General features: G+C 38.9%; 1 protein-coding gene and 1 long non-coding RNA gene across 2 annotated transcripts; both read right to left on the bottom strand.

Moving 5' to 3' along the window:
- Positions 1-641: 641 nt before the first annotated feature.
- On the bottom strand, positions 642-7260 carry LOC110057018 (uncharacterized). Its single transcript, XM_020763595.2, has 3 exons — positions 7037-7260; positions 3068-3750; positions 642-1722 (listed from the first exon to the last, which is right to left on the bottom strand). The coding sequence occupies exons 2-3, from the start codon at positions 3582-3584 to the stop codon at positions 917-919; spliced, it is 1323 nt and encodes a 440-aa protein (XP_020619254.2). The 5' UTR covers positions 3585-3750; positions 7037-7260; the 3' UTR covers positions 642-916.
- Positions 7261-9215: 1955 nt separating this feature from the next.
- Positions 9216-16259, bottom strand: LOC149115085 (uncharacterized). The gene is made up of 4 exons (XR_016205979.1): positions 15757-16259; positions 14371-14734; positions 10810-10870; positions 9216-9864 (listed from the first exon to the last, which is right to left on the bottom strand). It is a non-coding gene; the product is annotated as an uncharacterized LOC149115085 (long non-coding RNA).
- Positions 16260-20679: the final 4420 nt, after the last annotated feature.

The following is a 20679-nucleotide window of genomic DNA, read 5'->3' as shown; positions in this document are numbered from 1 at the left end:
CACCAAAGTAGGAAGCCTGGCAGTCGGAGCATTTGATCTTGTCAACAACTACCGGCGCCTTACAAACGACTTATCCATGACGGAAACGAAACCGACAAACGGACTTCTAACAGACCGACTTAACAATACACGGACTAAAAACCGACCTATTTGGCCAACAATAGACGGATCGAAACCCACCAATGACTGATGACAAACTTTACACGAGTCTTTCAGCCAATACCATCATGGCTATACTGACCAATCACGTTCAACGGACCAGACTTATAACATCATCGACTGTCAAACACTACTCACTTGACTCTGAAGATGACCTCTGCTCAGGTTGTCGAAACGTCAGTCACCAGCAACAGTTCTTTTCAGAACTACACTCACCCGGACGATCACACTATACGAACTACTGATACTCCTGGGTTCAAACCATTTACTATGAAACTAGAAATGACTTGAAAAAAAAAACAACAAAATGAAAACAAATCTTGCCGGTATCCTGGACTTAAATCTAAGCACATAATCTAGTATCATATTTTATTAATGGTACTTTTTAAGTGGGTAGCGTCCTTGAAAAATTAGAATTTATCTTCTGGAATGTCCTTGAAAAGTCCTAGAAATTTAACTCCAAAAATAAGTTCGCAGCCTGATTTCAGTAACATGTATATGTGTTTTATTTCTGTTGCGTTGAGTGTAATACACCTTTTCATGTTTGGTTAATTAATCTTAGTTATCTCAATACTGAGTAATTATAAACAGTTGATTGCTCGGGCTAAAACCCAGAAGAGCTAATGCCCGAAAAGTCGGCTTTCAAAAACTTGGCACGGCGGGCATTCAAGTTCACATGGGTTAATTTTCACCTTTCTGTCGATGCAACACAGCAATTTCTTTACAATTCAATCTTGTTATTTATGACCTTCCTCGGTTATCGCAAACACGATGTAGTTCTATTCCATCCACCAATAGCTCTTGTAAAACAGAAATCATTAAATTCAGCTGACTGGAGACAATGTTCCCTCAGGGTTGGTTCCAGTACCAGTCCGACTAAACCGGCGACTAAGACGCCGGTACTGGGTCCGACCGAAAGAAAAGCGCGCGAAAAAGCCTTGCCTTTGACATCTTCGCTGCCTACCGCCATGAGAAAGGTGTTCAGGTACAAACTTCCCGCCAAAAGACCCACAATAAATATCAACAATAACACAACCCATACACTGTGAAGAAAGCGATACCATGAGGCAAAAGTTAAAAAGATAAACAAGCTCAAAAGCACTGTCGATAAAGTCCAAGTTTTCGTTATAACCGGCGTGCATTTGGAGTTCAACAGGAGCAGAAGAGTTATGTAGGATCTGCCGATGAATTCGCCGATCATAAACGCGCATGCGTAGTAAACAAAATGGTTCCTCGGGTCGAAAGGTGAGTTAGGGAAGGCCAGTGATGTGACGACGCCATTAAGGGTCAAAAACTCGGCGAAATATCCGAAGAAACATGCTATCATTAGCGGAAGATTTCGCCAGATTAAAGTTCTTTTTTCACTCCACATTGATTTTCCTTCCTCTTGTTCAGTCTTTAGATTAAGTGAAGTGTAAGCCACATCTTTGTGCGTTGTAGCGTCCTGTGCAGGTTTAAACTGCCTCTTTTCCAAGACAGCGTAAAAAGGAAAGATCACTACAGGCACCCAGGAGATGATAAGAAGAGTTGTTTCTGGAGGCACGCAAATTATGGTTGTCATTGCTGTGAAAAGGAAGGAGAAAGTTCATGATTTTATTATCATTTGAAATAAATAGTTGAATAGTTAAATCGCGTTCACGAGATGCTAGTCGTTTCTTGTTAGAGTTTGAAAATCGTGCTCACTTCCACAGAGGTACATAGTCTGGTAGCGGCTTAGAGGACGAATTTGAAAAATAAAACAGAGAAACAATAGGCAAGAAGACAAACTTTATATCAGTCATTCTTCAGAAATTTTTCAGTGCAGTGGTACCTAAAAATAGCCGACGGCACGCCTCAAATGATGGATTCTGGTGCATTTCAAGTTTTCGCTTTCATCATTTTCGCAGTTTTGTAGCGATATAAATTACATTACACTATGAATACGTAGCAATGGATGGCGCGAGATATAAAAATCTGAAGAAAATGTTTTACAAATGATCTTTTAACATCGATATTTCTTTTTTCTTTACTTCAAATTTTACTCGAGTTGTTGATTGATCAAACTTAAAGTGTTTAAATTTTTAGTTCCAGACTGAGGTCTTGAGGGTCCGTCTGCCCAGGAACTCATTTCGCCACAAGTCTCGCACTGAGAAAGATGTCACACTTCTGTTGTGCCACTACGCAACCAAACTGATTAAAGTTTACGGTCACTCTGGATTTCCATCTTCGTTTCCAATGTCTTTCCTCACTTAGTCATGCGTGGGGACTGGTAGGGACTTTATAACGCCACCTGCTAAATCACTGACGCGCTGCATCGACCCGCGAAATTCAGTATGTTTGGTTCGAAAACAGTAAGGTGGAAAATAAAAACACTATTAACAGAGCCCTGATCACGAGAATTGCATTGATCATCGATAGAGATGGCGAGTACAATAAAACAAAAAGATGGCAAGTTGACTGGAATTTGTAGGTCCTGATGTGCTTTGAAATTAGTCGAATGGAAAATCATTCTCGGCTTTTATCCTTACAAGATAGCCAGATTCCTTGAGCAATATGCCAATTTTTGTTAAGCAGTTCAGTTTAAAGTCATGATATTAATTGAAACTTTTTCCGCTATGTGTGTGCTGATGCGAAACGGTTTAAAACCTAACAGATAAAAATATATGGTCAAAAAAAATATATGCTTTTTTTTTTACCTTGAAACGATAAAAACTAAACCGACCACCATGACTTACAACTGATCATGAACGATGATAATGTCTTTATGGCGCCAAACCGCGCACAACTTGAGCAGCTCAATCAAAAATTATGGGCAAGTTTCGTGCGTCAATAGAATGCAAAATATTTCAGCCATGACCGTACAATCTGAATTAGGCTTTTGGCGTCAAGATTTCGTTTAAAATCTCAACCTTTGTCAGTTATTTCTTACCTGCATAGTACAGAGGCCCAATGACAAATCCTATCCCTGTGCCCGTAGCATAAGAACTCATTGCGGCGTCGCTGTAAAGCGCTGTCATCGCCACGAACGTCACTTCTCCAATGGCTATTCCGGTTGAGACAACAATCACACCTGTTACACGAAGAACCACATGTTCGACCAAGGCGTATAGCAACACACCGGTGATACTCAGGAACACTATTGGTACCAAGAGAACTTCCTGCGCCAGCTTGAGAACGAAATATGGGAGAATGGAAGTGATGAAGGAGAAAGGTAGCGAGGCAGAGATTAAAACAACTGGAGTGGGAACCAACGTTTCTTCCAAGATGTCTTGAGATGCTGAAATTCCGATAGAGAAGAAAATTTGTAGGATGAAACCAAACACGCCAAAGACATATGTATGAATCGTTTGCTCTCCTTCTTTAGAAGAGAACGCCTTTCTCTTGTTCGCTTGATCGCTCTGGAGATCCGTGGAGGACGAATCCAATGTTTCTGTGCCAAAATCCATCGTCGAAACTTTCTACGGTTTTCAGTTTATAATTCGCAATATTATTAATGAGTCTTCTTCAAGGTGTTTTTATCTTGTCGATCAGAACGAGATATTTTTCACCATCTTTGTAGCATCTGTCCAACACGGCAACCTCAAGCAATTTAATCCAGATTGAAGAATGCACCTGGAATATTAATTACGATTAGTATTTTTCACTGCACCTCTTTTCGTTCAGCGCCTTGAAGGCCCGACACTTCACAGCTATTGTGATCACTTGTTTAACGCTTCATTTGTTTATCCGCTGTTGCGTTCTACCGGTTATTTACGATTACGTTCACGGTACAATGCTTCCCTTCACCAAACACTTGATCACAATCTTTTCAAAAACACATGCTATAGGATTTCACTGAATTTCCATAGAAAAAGAGAGCTGATATCTTACGAATATTTCAGCACACGAAGATTTCCAATTACATATTATCTACCGTTGCTAGCCAGATCAAGACTATACCATTTGATTTCAGTTCAACGTACGACCCTGTGAGAGTCACCTGAAATTTAGGTTTAAATGCTGATAACTCAGAGAGGAGTTGGGTAACCCACATTTGTGATCGCGCTATTCTGGTACATATTCTTTTGCATCACGGAAATGCATGGCCCGGCCACAACTTCTGTATCATTGATTGAGAGTTGTTTGATAGCGTTTTTATTGCATTAACTGAAAAGGAGTGGTATCATCGATCACAACGCAAGAGATAGAATCGGCATTATTTTACAGCAGCAAGATAATATTACACTTGTATTTGTCTTCAATTGCAAACCCTGGACGAAACTGCCGTTAAGTTAGCGAAAATGGTTCTACCAGAGTGATTTAGTCGGCAAAGGATTCTACACTGTGGCTTTCCTTGAAAATCGGAGAGCGTGTTTCTCATAAGTATGATTTCATTTAGAAGAAGCTGAAATGGTTACTTCTGATTTCTAATATCTCAGGCCGGTTGTTTTTTTTGTCCTCTGGCACGGAAATGGGGGACTTTGGCTGCCTCGTGCCCAGTCAACTGCGCGATAATAAAAGCGCTTTCTTGCTCACTCCCGGTCTCCGGATCCCAATCGCTCTTTGGGCTCAGGAAAAAAAAAAGCCTGTGGAGAATGTAGAGGCTTTGAGTCCCTTACCCTGTAACTGTTAAGAATATTAACGCTATGGCTATCAATTTTTGAGGATGTAAAGCAGGTCCAAAAAACGTTATAAATTCTGAACAGGCGCCATCTTGGATTTATCATGGGATCTTATGATTTTTACAAAACGTTCGCAAACCGCCAAAAATGGTCAAACCATCAAAACTATGATCAAGGTCATGGTCTCTTGTCAAAACTGATAACAAAAGCTAAAATTATCTTTAGAAATGAAGTTACTACAAGAAAGTAAAGAGAAATTCATTTAATTCAACGGAATTAAATTCGAAATTTGAAAAACATGCCTGTCAAAGTAAGGTTGCCATGAGACATCCAGATCTTCGACCAATAGACCCGGCCTATTCATAAATGGCTGCTATTTAAAAACTCTTTTGTAATTATTAAAGTTTACCCAACTAACCTCGTTTTTGAGTTGATAATTCAAAAGAACTTTCACTCTCAAACGAGGTCAGTTGGGTTAATTTAAACTGATGCATACAAAATAATATTAAAATGGCGGCCATTTATGAGTAGGGTCTATAGTATGTCCCACCAAAGTCTTGCCAGATAAATTTTGGAAAAAGTCAGTCAATCAGTGAAGTTCAGTTCTTCAATGCTTTCAAAGGTTCAACCATTTAAAGTAAATAAGGAGCGGAAAAGTCTTCCCCCCCCCCCCCTCCTTCTGAACAATATGTTAAGTTTTGGATTATAATTCATCTTTTTGCTGGTCAATTCGTGATCATTAAATCTTGCTTTCTCGTCACTCGGATCGTAAATGATTATTATTTGGTTCAGTTCTCACCAGGGACGTCTCGAGTTTAGTCGACGTTTTAAGGCTGCATGTCAACTGATAAGTAACTTGCTGTACACGAAAAATCATTTTCTCATTCCATATGTGTACAGCTTATAAGCTGATCGACAGGCCATTTGGCTGAAACGATTACGAGTCAATAGAAACGCTTAGATGTCACGCTCTATAAAATTGAAACTAGTGCGGTTTCAAAATTGGAAAACATAACCCTATCTGACTCTCGTGTTTGATGATCGCATATTTAGGAAGTTGAATTGTTTGAATACAGTGGAATGCCGTTAATCCGGTCAGCAACGCACCACAAAATTCCGGCCGTATTAACGGGCTTCTTTAAATAAGAAAATGCGAACGACGGCAAGGTTTTGAGTTTCAAGAACAAAACGTCTCCCAGAGCCTCCCCCACCCGTGACATCAAGAAACCGCCTTACAGAGAACTCCTACGGCGTAAAAGAAAAACAAAAATTAACATCTTTGACCATTTTCTTTCAGACGGTTTATTTAATTTAGTGTACTTATTAAAAGAAATTGAGATTTAAAAGACGACAGTTATTTTTAAAATTCATTGCATAAATATTTTGCCCGTTTTCTTGTCTTTACATCATTTTATTTCCGCTTTTAGTTTCGATGATTCGTGCTTAGTGTGAATTCTGAACATCATGGCTACATCAATGTCGTCTCATTGTTAGTATTTTTCTTTTTTTCTGTAGCTTGAGTTCACGCATTTAATATTGTTTAGGTTTAAAACTCTACAGCGGCGACTGTTTTTGACATCACTTCACGAGTGACGATGATTTGTGTCCATTGCCTTTAGTAGAGTTCTATTTAATTGTTTCGTTTCGTTTCGTTTTTTAATACATATATTACTACCGCGTATGTTATTTCAAGACATGATAGAATAAAATAATACAAATGGCTGAAAAAACGAAAGCTCATATAGGAATAGATTCCAAAATAAAACTAAACGTTAGAATAGAATAAACCCAACCAACAAACCACATAGTACACGTAATGTGTAACTGCAATTAAGAAGAAGGCGCTAATTTGTATAACTTTATCTGTACCTGTTTTTGTTTACACCGCCTCGGGTTGTTAATGTCTTTTCGATCCTTCAAAAGGAAAGTGCTGCGAATTGTTATTTATGCAATTCGAGCACGAAAATTCAGTCATATTGAGTGGTGGAATGTTTGCCGTCTTTGTTTCCCTCGATGTGCAACGACCAGTTATTACTGATATTCAAAGGCGAAATTTGTGAAAGATTAATTATTTTTTTTCCCAATTAATTACGCGCACTCCTAAGTTGACTGCTCGAGCCCACCATCAGCTACGCATCAAAAATTAACCGCTTGAAATGTATATCCTTGTCTGAGCAGCATGCTGCTCACGGCTTCTAGGAAAATCCTTAAATCCTACTTTTTGTTTTTAAATTAGCCATCAAAGTGACCATCAACGGCGTTCTGTATGATATAAAATCATGTGAGATTGTACCTACCTTTCGTCATAATTTCATCAATATTAACCACCGATGGCGCGGTATCTAAAGTGCAAAGGAAATCTGCAGGAGATGGATGAATGGCCGGCCTTCTTTTAGTTTCAGCTTCTTTCTTTAGTACAACGAAACTAATAAAGAACAAACTGCTAGGTTTCAAACGCCCGAGCTGAATAAAACGTGGACGGTGATCTAAACCCAATTATGCGAGTGAAATAAGCTGAATATAGTGCAACTCGATTTTTGATTGGTTTTCCTCATGGCTCATTGACTTTCGTGATTAGCAACAGTGATATAGTTTTTTGTTTAGCCTTAGGCTACAAAAATGCAATTGAACTCTTTCCAGTGCCTGGCAACGGCGACTGCTTTCACAAGAACTCACAGCAGCCACCATCTGAAAGAGTTGTTCGCTAGTCAGTATTTCTTCTTAGACACCCCTCTGTATAAATCAAAGATTTGGTGAAAGCTGTTTGTTGACCAAAAACTCTATCAGAGCAGACAAAAATCCAGCGTGTAGATCCAATTCCACACCAGGACAGCCAGTGATTAATATAATCTAATGATGTATGTAGATACACGAAAGAGTGTGTGAACCAGTATTTCTAAACATGCTAATTTTTAGTACAAGTGGACGACGAGAACTTGAGAATGGGATTTGAACAACTGGTTAAGTTGTGTACATAACTGTGATTCGTGCCTTTAAATCTGTCTCCACAGTTCAAACATATGATCTTTCATATAATATTCACTTGTTTCTTCACCATCTACGGGTATATTACGAACTCATAACGTGACGTGTTCCCAGTTGGCTTGATAGCTCAGTTGGTAGAGCACTGCACCGGTATCGCAGAGGTCATGGGTTCGAATACCGCTCAAACCTGAATTTTTTTCAATCTTTAATTTCACAGCTGCTTAAGTTCTGTGTACAACTGCGGTGATCAGTCATGTCTTCATATCTTTCTCCCCAGTTCAAATATATGATCTTTCATATATTCACTTATATCTCCACCATCTATGGGTATATTACGAACTCATAACGTGACCTGCTCCCAGTTGCAATTGGCTTAATAGCTCAGTTGGTAGAGCACTGCACCGGTATCGCAGAGGTTACGGTTTCAAATTTTATACAAGCCTGAATTTTTTTCAGGCTTTTATTTCACAGCTGCTTAAGTTGTGTGTATATCTTCGATGATCAATCATGTCTTCATATCTTTTTCCCCAGTTCAAATATATGATCTTTCATATATTCACCTAAATCTTTACCATCTACGGGTATATTACGAACTCATAACGTGACCAGGGGCCCGTTTCTCGAAGGTCTCCAAAAGTTTTCGCACCCAGAAAGCCATAGCAAAATCTCGAAGCTTATGATTACAGAACTGTTTTATTAACGTATTCTTAATATGAACACAGGTTCCCTTCATACAAGAAGTTTCAGGCGTATACACCTCTCCGTTTTTAGATACAGATGAACTAAAAATGGCTTTTCGGGCCCGAAAAGTTTCCGGGGCTTTCGAGAAACGGGCTCCTGCTCCCAGTTGTTTTCAAGATCACAGCATGGATTCGAATCCCGTTTAAGTCTGTTTTTTTATTATTATTTATGTTTTTTTTCAGGCTTTAATTTCACAACTGGTGAAGTTGTGTACATAGTTGCGATGACCTTTGATGTCTTTTTTTTCCTTTCTCCGGCAGCAGTCATATTGCCAATTCCCAATTTGACCAGGTCCAAGTTGGCTTGATAGAGCTAGCTCAGTCGATAGGGTACAACAGCGGTATCGCATACTAGTACATGTAGGTCATGGGTTTGCATCCCGTTCAAGCCTAACTTTTTTCAGGCTTTATTTTCACACCTGGTAAAGTTGTGTAAAGATCAAGAAAAGTGATGATCATTTACATGGTGTCTTTAAAGCTCTCTCCGTAGTTCAAATATTTAATCAATATAAGCTCTACTCGTATTCTGCTAATATCCAGCGTGGGTTTAGCGTGCGAAAAGAAAGCTAAAACCAACCCTTAAACCAACCCTCAACTTAGTCTACCCGTGCGGGTATAACGGGCTGTAACAGGAGGCGTGGCAGAGTGTTTTGATTATTCGGCTAAGGCCTTCAATAAGGGTTTAGACTGGAAACCGAGAGCTCAACGACTTTTCAGATTCTTAACCAGAGAACTCTTTTACACAAGAGGATTTGCATGCAATACTAAATACTAACTCCATTTTAATCAAACATCAAATGTGTTAGGGTATATACAAAAATAAATGGTAACATTTGGAATTATTAAATAAATGTAACAGACCCACTTATACAAAATATGACAAAATGGCTAGCATCCCTTGACTCATCATTAAATATTTCTAACTAAAAGCCTGCATGGAGACCATGCTGGGTATCTTTCACAGCGTTTTTCAAATTAAAGATGTTTTTCACACGGTATATCTTTGAAACGCTTCTTTACGTAAGCAACCTCGTTGCCTGACCGCAGTTAAAGATTGAAAAAATTCTAAAATTAGTAGATTAGTAGACCGTAACTTTTCCATAGCGCTGAAAGAATTTCCCAGCAACGGAATAGACTAACTTATGGTAAATGCGACTTTCCAGCGATCAACGAAATATTCAGATTAGATTGCTTCTCCAACTATGTGCCGGTTATTGTATAATTCAATTTCATCACTTGTCCGCAGAGGTTTTAAACAATCTGCACATTCCCATGGCTCATTGCTGTCTTCCAATTAGAAACAACTTGCTTTGAGTCACGACTGGTGCTGTAAGGACCTCCATTTTGTGATGTTGTTGCCTCGTGCAGCCATTTCTTGATAGCATCCACCATTTCAATTCCTGTGAAATTGTACAATCCACTCACTACCGGCAATGGATTCAGAGCGACAACTTCAAACCGGATTAACTTGTACCCATCAGGTAAAAATGTTCTAATGAACTTCCCAATTTTTAAATCAATCTCCATTTGACGGCAAATTTTTCTCGCATACTATGATAATTCACGTCTAGGATCAGTTGATTGCCTGAAAAAATTCAGAGATCTCGAAGACTCAACAACTGCTCTTGGATCTCTGACCAAATGAATTATTTTACATTCACTCGCACCGTTGGAAGAACAACTTTGCAAAAAGTTATTGTTCCACTCATCACGAGAAATTGATTTTCTAGGAGAAAGTATTTTCGCAGCAAATACACTATAATTATCCTTACAGACAGTTTCAAGGTTTTGTGATGTTAACGTGTGGCATACAGTAGCAGATTTTCCATTTTTGTCACAAAATGGAGGAGAGCTTAGAGCAATGGTACGTTTGCGATATTCCGGGAGAAGGTGACGGATAAAGACGCCACTGGTAAACTTTCAGTTCATCATATCATCAGTTCACCATGTAAATGCCTTCGTTTGGTAAGATGGGGATAAATAATCAAACTCGAGACCGGAATGTTGGGTTAAACCTTTTTTGCACAGTATGTAATGGCTCAAAAAGGTAGAAAACTCCTGGGTGCTGATTGAAAATTTTGCCCAGAAATGAAGATCCCGATCTTGGAAAGGACATTGTGATGATATTGACCCTCTTGGGATGTTGTAATGATTGTTCGTTCCTCTTTGAAGTGTTTTGGAGTTCTGATTCAGGAAAAATGGCTTGGAAAATTGTGTTGTTTTTAAAAGCATGACAAATTCCACTCTGTAGTGGGCTCCTGATTGTGCACATGAAAGCAATAGAGAAGAATACTAAACCCGTTGAATAGGATATAAAGGATTTCTTGGAAGCGAAGCGGACGCACCATGTTGTTCTCCTTATTTAGAGAGCCTGTTGATCCATCTGTCTGTTGTGCTGGTAGCAGCCTGTAGAATAAATAATACATTTTACTTTATCAGTCCTGAAAATGTTCAATATATGTAAAAGTACAGTAAACTGTAATTGATTACCGCTGGGCGTCAACTAAAAGTGAATGTAAATAAAAAGTCATGTCAGTAGTAACGTGCATTCTTCTAGACTCAATTTAACAAATTGACATCAGTTTTTTATGCGTCTGTCCTCTTATTGATGACAAATTGCGTCATAACATTGTCAAATTGGCTGTGTAACCACGAGCCGTAGGCGCGTGGTTCCGCAGTAAACTTTGACAATGTTATGACGAAATTTATCATTAATAAGAGGACAGACGCATAAAAAAACTGACGTCAATTTGTTTTTCACAATAACAAGACCCCGAAATGGACAAATGCCGGGAATAAATGAGGGGAAAAGACGCCGTAAACTTGTTGTAAACAAAGATAAGTAAATTTTATTCAAAATGACGCGAACATTGTCAGTAGCTTCTCTCGCTTTTTGATTGGCTACATAAAAGTCCATAAAATCTCATTGGTTAAAAAGTTGACAGTTTGACAGCTGAAAGCTGACCTTAAAAGCTTGCATCAATTAAAATTTTATCCGTCTGTACTCTTATTGATAATAAAAATGAGCCAATCAGCGCGCGAGAAATTAGAAAGTTATTGTAAAAAGACCCTTTGCAGCTAGGCTATCACGCGACCTACATTTCACAACTTATGGGTTATAACTTACAGAATGTCAGAAATGGAAAAAGCATGTCGAAAATATCACAATGGCCAAGTTTAAACCCCCTGGCACTAAAGAATAAGATTTTGAGACGGTCCGAATTTTTAAGAAGATTTGTATGGAAAAAGTTGTTGGAGAAGAAGACCCAGCTCTCCAGCAACATTTTCCATAGAAATCCTCTCCAGCTAAATTATCCGAAAATTCAGAGAGTCGTATAAACTTGCTCTTTAAGGTTAAGGGCCTCAAACTTGACCATCTTGCTAAAGAATGCCAGAAATGGAAAGAGCATTCGATATGCTCTTTCCATTTCTGGCATTCTTTAAGTTATAGCTCATGATATTAAAATATATATATATACCTCTTACTAACCGAGTTCGAGGTCCGTACCGTAATTTACGGACCGAATTTTTTTCCCCATCGATTTATGACCCAAGCGCGAAGCGCGCGGGCCATCCATAAATCGAAGGGGAAAAACGAGGAACCGTAACTTAGAGTACGGACCGAGAAAAGGAGGTTAGTAAGATATTTATTATATCTCTACTGTGTGTCTGACGGGCTCGGGAACGATTTCTAATCACATGGAACGGCTTCAAATTTCTGACGCACTTCGCAAGCAAAACGAGTCAATTTGAAATCGCTGTTTGACTCTTAAGTCGTCGGCCGGTCAGGTTTTAATACTCAAATTCAGAAGTAAAAGAAAGTTTTAAATTTTTACTTGCTAAAATAGTTAACACTTGGCGATAAATCATGAAACATTTTAGCAACGAAAGGAACTTTAAATTGTAGTTGGCCGTACAGTAGAATACGGCCTGCTAAACTGATCAATCACAGCGCGCTCACTAGCTGAGAGATATAATAACTGCAAAATATTTTGTCAAGTGACCCTGGCTGCAAAGAGCCTATTTGACAGGTAGTCACTAAATAGCTTCACTATCGTGTCGCCTGATGATCGATTAACGGGAGATTTATCATCGTCATTAGTAAAATGTGTCACGCCAAAAAAAAAAAAAAAAAAAACCTAAAAAGTGTGACGCATATATACCGTTTCAATATTTTTCAGCCAGCTAGGGGACAGCACATTTACATGACGATGCGTTCGGTCTATTAGGTTTACAGAATGAAAACTCGCTATTTGTTCATCGCGTCATATTGGTTGCCTGAATTCTTGATGCCTGGCTTCATAGATAAAAAAAAATTATTGATATTTTATGATATGAATTGTCTTCTCTTTATTTTGAGTGAAAACAGCAGAACTCATGTTACCTCTCAGGGTTTGAGTTCTTTCCAGCCTGAGCAAGAAAACAAATAACGTATTCTAGCAACACTGGCATTTGGTGGCCTTTGCGGGCTTTTATTGTCCAAACTCCACTCAATATAATTGCCTTCGTTGCAAAGTGTTGGAAATGTCATATAGCTTACCATCTCGGTTGAGGATGTGAAGATATAAATAAGCAGCGAATTAATTAATCAAATGCCTTGTAACTTTTCAAAATGGTGAGTATTCATTCGGCCGTTTCACGGCTTCATTTGTCATTTAAAATACTCTTTTCCCCCTATTTTTTACCGAAACCAACCCCGGTTAGGGCTTTATTTAATAAAATGGTAATATTTAAAAAAACAATCTAATTCTTTGCTTTTAAATGACGTCACCAAATACTAAAATCAAAAATCCTAAGGCCATCTGAGTTTTCCAAGAGATCATTTGGGTTTTTATATTGATCAACCATAAGACCTCCAAAATACACTGATATTTTCTTACAAGTTTTCAGCTCGATATCATCCTAAATTGGTTTTAAAGTACCGCTTAATTAAAATCCAGGGGTCTCTTTCACTTACACCACACGACATGAAAATGACCGAGCTAGCGAAGACTGTGACGTACCTTGAAAAGAATCACTCTCCCTGTCATTTTTAGCAGTCTTAATTCTTAACGTATTAGAAAAAGTGAATATGTTTACGACTTCATGAGGGTGAAATGATCGCGTCAAATAGCAAAAGTAGATTCCAGATGTTTCTATTGATTTTCGGCCGCCATATCTGGACTCCTTCGCGGGACACAAATATGGCGTCTCCATACTGAGCTCTGTAAATTGGTGTGAAATTCTGCGACGGATAACTTAAGTAAGGAATATCTCACAGCTTGGAAACTCAGAGAAGTGGAATATGTTCGAATATTCATTCATCTAGCTTCTATAGCGTATCAAACTCTTGACTTTTGTTTATTCAATGGTTTCACTTGTTTGTGGTATGTGGTAATCAGGTATTAATTCTCGAGCGCAATTTTTTGTCGAAAACAGACCACTAAAGTACACATTTTACTTTTAAAAAAGGCGGCAACGTAAACTACGTCAAATTCATCATTAAAAAGGATTCGTGACGGTATTTAATTAATAATAATAATAATAATCACTTTATTTAAGTGTCGGTGTATTTAGCACTAATGTGCTAATTGGGGACACTGTAAATAAGTAAGCAAATATTTCAAATATAACATAAACTATTAAGAATCCCAACTGGTGGGAGGCTGACCAGTTGGCTATTATGGCCAAATCAACCCCCTTCGATTTCGTTTTGACTCGACGAACAATGAACTAAATATACTCTGCAGCCATTAATTTCGCGGAATGTTGTTGAGACGGGAATTGCAGCCCTTATTTGCAGGGCTCAGTTTCGGTAATCAAATTATGTTTTAGTTCATTGTTTTAGAGGCTGCCTTTAGAGGCTGCCTTCCGAGAGATTTGTACTGTTACATATGGAAATAAACTGGGATTATATATTTACTCACCTATGTTGTACAGTGTTGTGCATGGATTTCAGCTAAGTCAGCCTAATACGTAAATTAGTTTGCTTCAAACTAACTCTTCAAACCGGCTAACTTTGGAAGAGAATACAAGAGAATTTAAATCATGCCAACACGTGAGAGGTTATCCCGATATTCTGGTATAGTTTCTGGCAAATAAATTCATCTCAGAGGTGAAATTCGAACAGAGAAAGTCGGCTCTCCAACACAATAAACGCACAAGAAAGTTCTGCCTTTTGTCACACAATACCACCCAGCGATGCCTAGTTTACAGAAAGTACTGCTGAAGAAAAAACGTCATACCGAATCAGTCTTTGTTGAGGGAGATGTATAACTAGCTTTCCTCTCTCTAGAACAAAAGAGAAAAAATTACTCTAGTACATATTTGTGAGATGTAACTTTAAGAGACTATATTTGCAAATAGTGGGAGCCGTGTAGCACACCTTCAGCAAATCGTGCTAAATGTCCTGACTGCCATGTTTTATTAATTACAACGCCCGTTACCAGCTGATAATGATAGCCGACAGTTTGTTTTCATACTTAAACTATAATGAAAATTAGGTACGTGAATTCTAAAGGGCCAATAAGTAAGAAATAAACGCATTTCAACTGGTTCCTTATTATTTGGGATAAATGTTGCGTAACTAGGCTAGGCTTGCAGTACACTAGTATAACTAAAATACTCCAAATTTAGGCAGTTTCAGTGCAAATTTAACAAGTCAAATCCTTCTAAAGATATAGGGGTAATCCGATAAGAAATTGCATTAGGCCTATTATGGACCTATTATGTACACGACAAAATACAAGAAACTCTGATTACTCGTGTTATACTGAATTCCGTATTCTATACATGTTTATATAATAACCCAAGTTATTCTCGCATTCTGATTGGTTCTCGCCCATGATCTATTAGAGGACAGACGCACGATTGACGTCATCATTTCAAAGTTTTTCCCTCTGTGTTTTAAAATGGCGGAATGTTTTGAGAATTTAGATAATATTTTACATGACTGGGCAAAAGACAAGATACAAGAAAGTCTTGTCCAGGCATTGAACAGGTACCAGAAGAATAGTCTAGTAGGAAGAAGAAAGATAAAGCCATTTCTGTTTTAGAAAATGACTCAGAAAAAATACTCGAGCAGTCTCAGTCGGCAGTCGAGCGAGACTAAACCAAACACAAAATTGGTCTTGGTAAGCCGAGAACCATTGCTTTATCTCGAATCTAACAAACCCAATAAACAAAATGTTTATGAGATTAATTTATTTAAAACACTGAACTTCTCTCAGTCTCAAAATAATTGTCGATACAGCGATTGTGTGGAATAAAACATTAAAACCACGTCTTAAAATCAGTGAAATTAAACACATAACCTTGCTTTCCGATGCGAATGTTCCAGTCCTTTTCAGGGCACAGTAGCGAGCAAAGTATAGCTCACTACAGCTCACGGCCAACTGTATCGCAGCTAAAAGGTGTCTCCGACACTATTTCAAACTGATTTGAGAATCACCAACCACAGAGGACACAAATTTCCACCATCACTAACGCTCCTTTCATTCAAAACTCGAATCGAATGGCCTCCAGGTTGACCGCAACCGCAAGTTTTCCGAGCGTAGTTTTTCAACTCCTGCAATATTCGAGGCTACATCCAAGGTTTTCGGCTCACGGGGCTGCTCTGATGACAAAAATTGACTTGACTTATCCAGCATTTTCTTTAAGATTTGTAGATTTCGCAGTTCAATTCTGCTTTTGCTGTGAGTTTTCATTCGAAGAGAAGCGACGCGCGAGTCAAGTTTGACAGTGGCGTGATTTTCCTGGACCAATCACAATTCTTTACTACGCATAGCAACCAATGAGATTGCTTCAATTTGTATAGACTATAGATTACGTCAAATGGTTTTTTTTCGTGTTCGCCAAAGTGGGCAAAGGTCGGCTTTTGAGTTATGTGGAAAGATTTTGAAACAAAATAAAGCTTTATCTGTAGTAGTTTGTTTCGTTATTATATAAAACAAATAGATTCCATGTTGCCGTGCGTCTGTTCAGTAATAGATCACAGAAGACGTCAAAATGTGGTAAGAACATCAGTGACACACTCGGCTATCGCCTCGTGTGCCACTTTTTTGTTCTTACCACATTTTGACATCATCTGTGATCTATTACTGAACAGACGCACGGCAACATGGAATCTATTTGTTAAATATATTCTTAAGATTGGAACTACAAACAAGGGGCGTGGGTTTCTGATAGTAAAACATGGTAACTGGCATCCATACATACGTAAAAAAAAAAAAAAAAAAAAAAAAAAAAAAAACAGAAACAAAGACAGTACTCAGGAGAAAAGGCATAGTTCTATCTGACATTTAAGCCTGTTCAGGATCGTGGGTCTCTTGATGATGTAACGAGCCGTTTTTTGAACAGTAGGAGATTTCAGTCAGAGAGATTGAGAGATTTCATTACTGTCCAATATTATGGTGATGCAGGGAAGTGTTTGTAGGTAGAATTCTTTCTCAATTTAAGTTGAGGATAGAAATCTCAAGTCAATATTGCACAAAAGACACGTGTGTAAAGTAGGTTTGTGGATTTAGGCCACTTTGTTCAACGCGATTTAAGTGGCAGTCTCTAAAAGCGGTCCACTGCATGTATGGTCGGAAAAAAGTTTTCCCTCAAACTTTTCTCAGTGAACTATCTTGGGTCATAAGTAAATGCAAAGACTTAAGTTTTTGCAAATACGTCAAAATAATTTTTTTTAGAGCTCAAAACAATCATAGCCGGAAAACGCCTAAATTTGAGCGTTCCAAGAACGGAAAATTTCCTAAATTGACGAGCTCGCTGCTCAAAGACCACCAAACGTAAAAAAAAAATTGTTACTATCCCTACATTGAGTGATCCTTCAAGGGTAAGAAATGCACGTTACTTTTGATATATTTTGTTTTGGGGGATCCTGAAAATTTATTTATTACCACCCCTTTTATCACTTTCTGAAAACCTGCGAAAGTAGCTTGTCTTCGCTGGCATTTATTTCCCAAGTCCAGATCCGGCCGCTCAAAACTCCAACGGAATTCTGCTAAACAAGGGTTAGGAAGCATATAAATATAAAAATACCTTGCGCTTTTTATCCTCCTTTCCCACAGCGACTTCGAACTTTTTGTGCTTTGTGCGAATCTCACAGATCATTATGCAAATTAGGTTGTCACGCAAGTTCGCATTCAAAACGCTTTAGCATTGTTACATTTCACCCAAGTCTAAAATAAAAACGGTCACAGAAAAATAAAAATTACTAACGGCTTAAGTAGCTTAAAGTGGTGACTTATTTGTTCCCTTGTACCGTGCCGTGATGAAATCGTTGGGAAATGATGTGGCGGCTCCAAAGTATTATGCAAATTTGGTTGCCTGTAAAACTTGGTCTATATAATCGGGAAACTCTTTCATGTTTTTGCATCTAGCTTTTCTTCTATTGACGATTTAAAACAGAAATATGTGTAATTCAATATTTGCATGTGCTTAGGCCCAGTTCAGACGTCGTGCTTCTGCCGTGCCGAACTAAATTTCAATTAGGTTCGACGGTAGCACGGCAGGAAAATAACTTTGATTCAGACGTCGTGACAGAGTCGAACCAAATTCAGGATATACTGATGCCTTGTAACAATTCCCCTCCTAACTCCCCGTGGGAACGCAGCCTCGCCAAAAGACATTAATATAATTTGTGAATTTTGTTTAGCGTGGCAGAAGCACGACGTTTGAATCGCTGCCGCGCCAGAGTCGTGAAGCACGGGAAGGCTTGTCGAACTCCATTGCTTGCCGAACTTAATTCAAAAGTTTGATTCAGACGCTGTGCTCCCGCCGTGCTTTTGTCGAACTTAATTCCTGAATTTAGCTCGACACGGCAAAAGCACGACGTCTGAACTGGGCCTGAGGGTTGTGATACTTAAACATGTAAAATTCAGCTTTCAATACGTGTGAAAGGCTTCTACAATGAACTCTGAAATCGACAATTTGTGACCAATGCATTCAATTCAATGAGCTTCTATTCTGTTTATTATCTTCTATTCGGCAACTGACAGTTGAAAGGCGACATGGCTTAACTTTGTAGGTTTTCGTGGATTAATATATCCGTATCATTTATGAGCGAAGTTAAATATTTAGTAACTTGAAATAGTTTGAGCGGCAAGAATCAATATCAAAAAAATCACTTTTGGCTTTTTTTTATTACCCGTTGAAGCGACCGCCCAACAACAGGAATAGGCAATTTTATAACTAATTTTGGTGGCCTCGTTTAGCATCAATTTTGTAATTTAATTTTAGGGGCTTTTTTGGCAAGAAATTTCAGTACTAGTTGTGTAGTGTTAGTTTCGGCTAAAGCCTAGCTTACATGATTAAATTTTACCACCGTGTTTGACAAATCAGATTAAACGGATACCTATCTCAAAACAAAATGTCGTGCTTTTTATCGTGGACGTGTACAGACCTTTGTGGGGTTCAATAGGAACATCGGGTATCATTAGCTTACTTCAATGCAGTGACTCCATAGAAAATCGCCTTGCTTCCATCCATTAGTCACGAGAGACCATAACAGAGGGACAGCTTATCTTGGCGAGGGCTGGCCTTTTTGATTTAGACGGGTCGCTTGTCGCGCAAATGTCCGTATGCGTCAAGCACAGGCACGCATATGGGAAGTTCTGGCGACCCAGAACAGCCTGTCAGTATCCAGCACATCGAGGGCGTCCTGGTAGGAGCCAGAAAAGGGCAAAGAGCCGATATTCAGTGAATCTTGAAATGGCTAAAGCCATCAAATGTATGGTGTTCTTGTTCAAGTCGATTCAGGTGCGTACAACAAATTGTAACTTTCTTACACACCTTTTGTTACATAACACAGGCGTTAAAACATTTCATCGTTTTTCTTTGCAAAATAGTTTACCTCAGTTTTAGATTTTTATATGGGACAGGTTTTCGTCCTGACATTGACTTCGCAAAGTGAAAGTTCAAGCGGAGCAACAACGGCGGAGGCAGAATCCCTGAAAAGTACCTCACGATTGCAAATGGGATGGGCACTTCAAAAGAAACACGCAAGTGTGAGATTTTCTCAAAAGGCTAGGCAGTACCTGATACAGAAGTTTAACATCGGGTAAGACACTGGTCAGGAAGAAGATCCAGCCCAGGTTGCGAAGGATACACAGACTGCTTCCACAATGGATGGAGAGAGAATGTTTGATAGAACGGAGTGGTTCTCGAAGTGTTAAATTCAAGGTTTCTTTTCGAGATTGTCTGCAAGCATAAAACAGGGAAGTCTGAGGCGAATAGAGTTAATGAGTGGAGGTGAACTAGATACAGACACAGAGGAGGAGGACGATTTAGCAGAGGAGTACGCTTGCAAGTTAATGTAGACGGGGAGCATTTGAGAGAAACAAGGGAAGCTGTCCTGGGGATTGTAGGCTTGACCCACCCAATCTTGTACGATATTTACGATCTGTGCAGGTTTACAAGAGAGGCGAGGTTACCAACTTTCAAGATGAAGATGCTTAAAGAAATCTGTACACATTTCGACCTCCCATTTCAACCTAGAGATACCAAGGCAGATCTTGTTACCAAAGTGAAGGAAATGCTTTCAGAATGTAGTTGTAACACCCAACAGTAATGGCAGTGAAAGACGCTGGTATTTAAAAATAGTACGCAGCTGATCTGGGGACGAGACTAGGCATTAGTGGTACCTGTAAGCGTTTAGACCATATTCCCTGCGAGCAACGGCCCAGCAGCCTGTTTCTCGAAAGCACCGGAAACTTTTGGGGTCCGGAAAGCCATTTTTAGTTAATCAGTATTTAAAGACAGAGAGGTATATACGCCTGAAACGTCTTGTATGAAGGGAACTTCTCTTCATATTAGGAATATGTGAAAAAAACAGCTCTGTAGTCGTAAGGTTTGAGATTTTGCTACGGCTTTTCGGGACCTTCGAGAAACGGGCCCCAGCCCCGGGGGGCATCGGCCTGTCGGATCCAAATTTAAGGAGTTTGCGCAGCGATTTTGGTTACCTTGCCTATGTATAAAATTGTAACATGACAGAAAATTGTCCTGGTCACGCGCATGCTCCAAACTGGTGACTTCATATAAAATATGTTATATGTTATATGTTGTGTTATATGTATATCATCGAAACGACATGTTTTTAACGTCATTTCTCAAGAAAGCGATTGAAACGGATTATACGACAGCTAAGACACTTTAGGGTTATTTGGTGTTTTATCCGGCTGTAATGTGTTGAAAGCTGTTTCAGAGGTAATAGGGGCACTGCTCCATAGAGAAAA

Source organism: Orbicella faveolata, unplaced genomic scaffold, assembly GCF_042242905.1.
Source record: "Orbicella faveolata isolate gen_17 unplaced genomic scaffold, um_ofav_v1 contig_13, whole genome shotgun sequence".
Taxonomy (NCBI): Eukaryota; Metazoa; Cnidaria; class Anthozoa; order Scleractinia; family Merulinidae; genus Orbicella; species Orbicella faveolata.
This window is presented reverse-complemented; position numbering and strand designations above follow the sequence as displayed.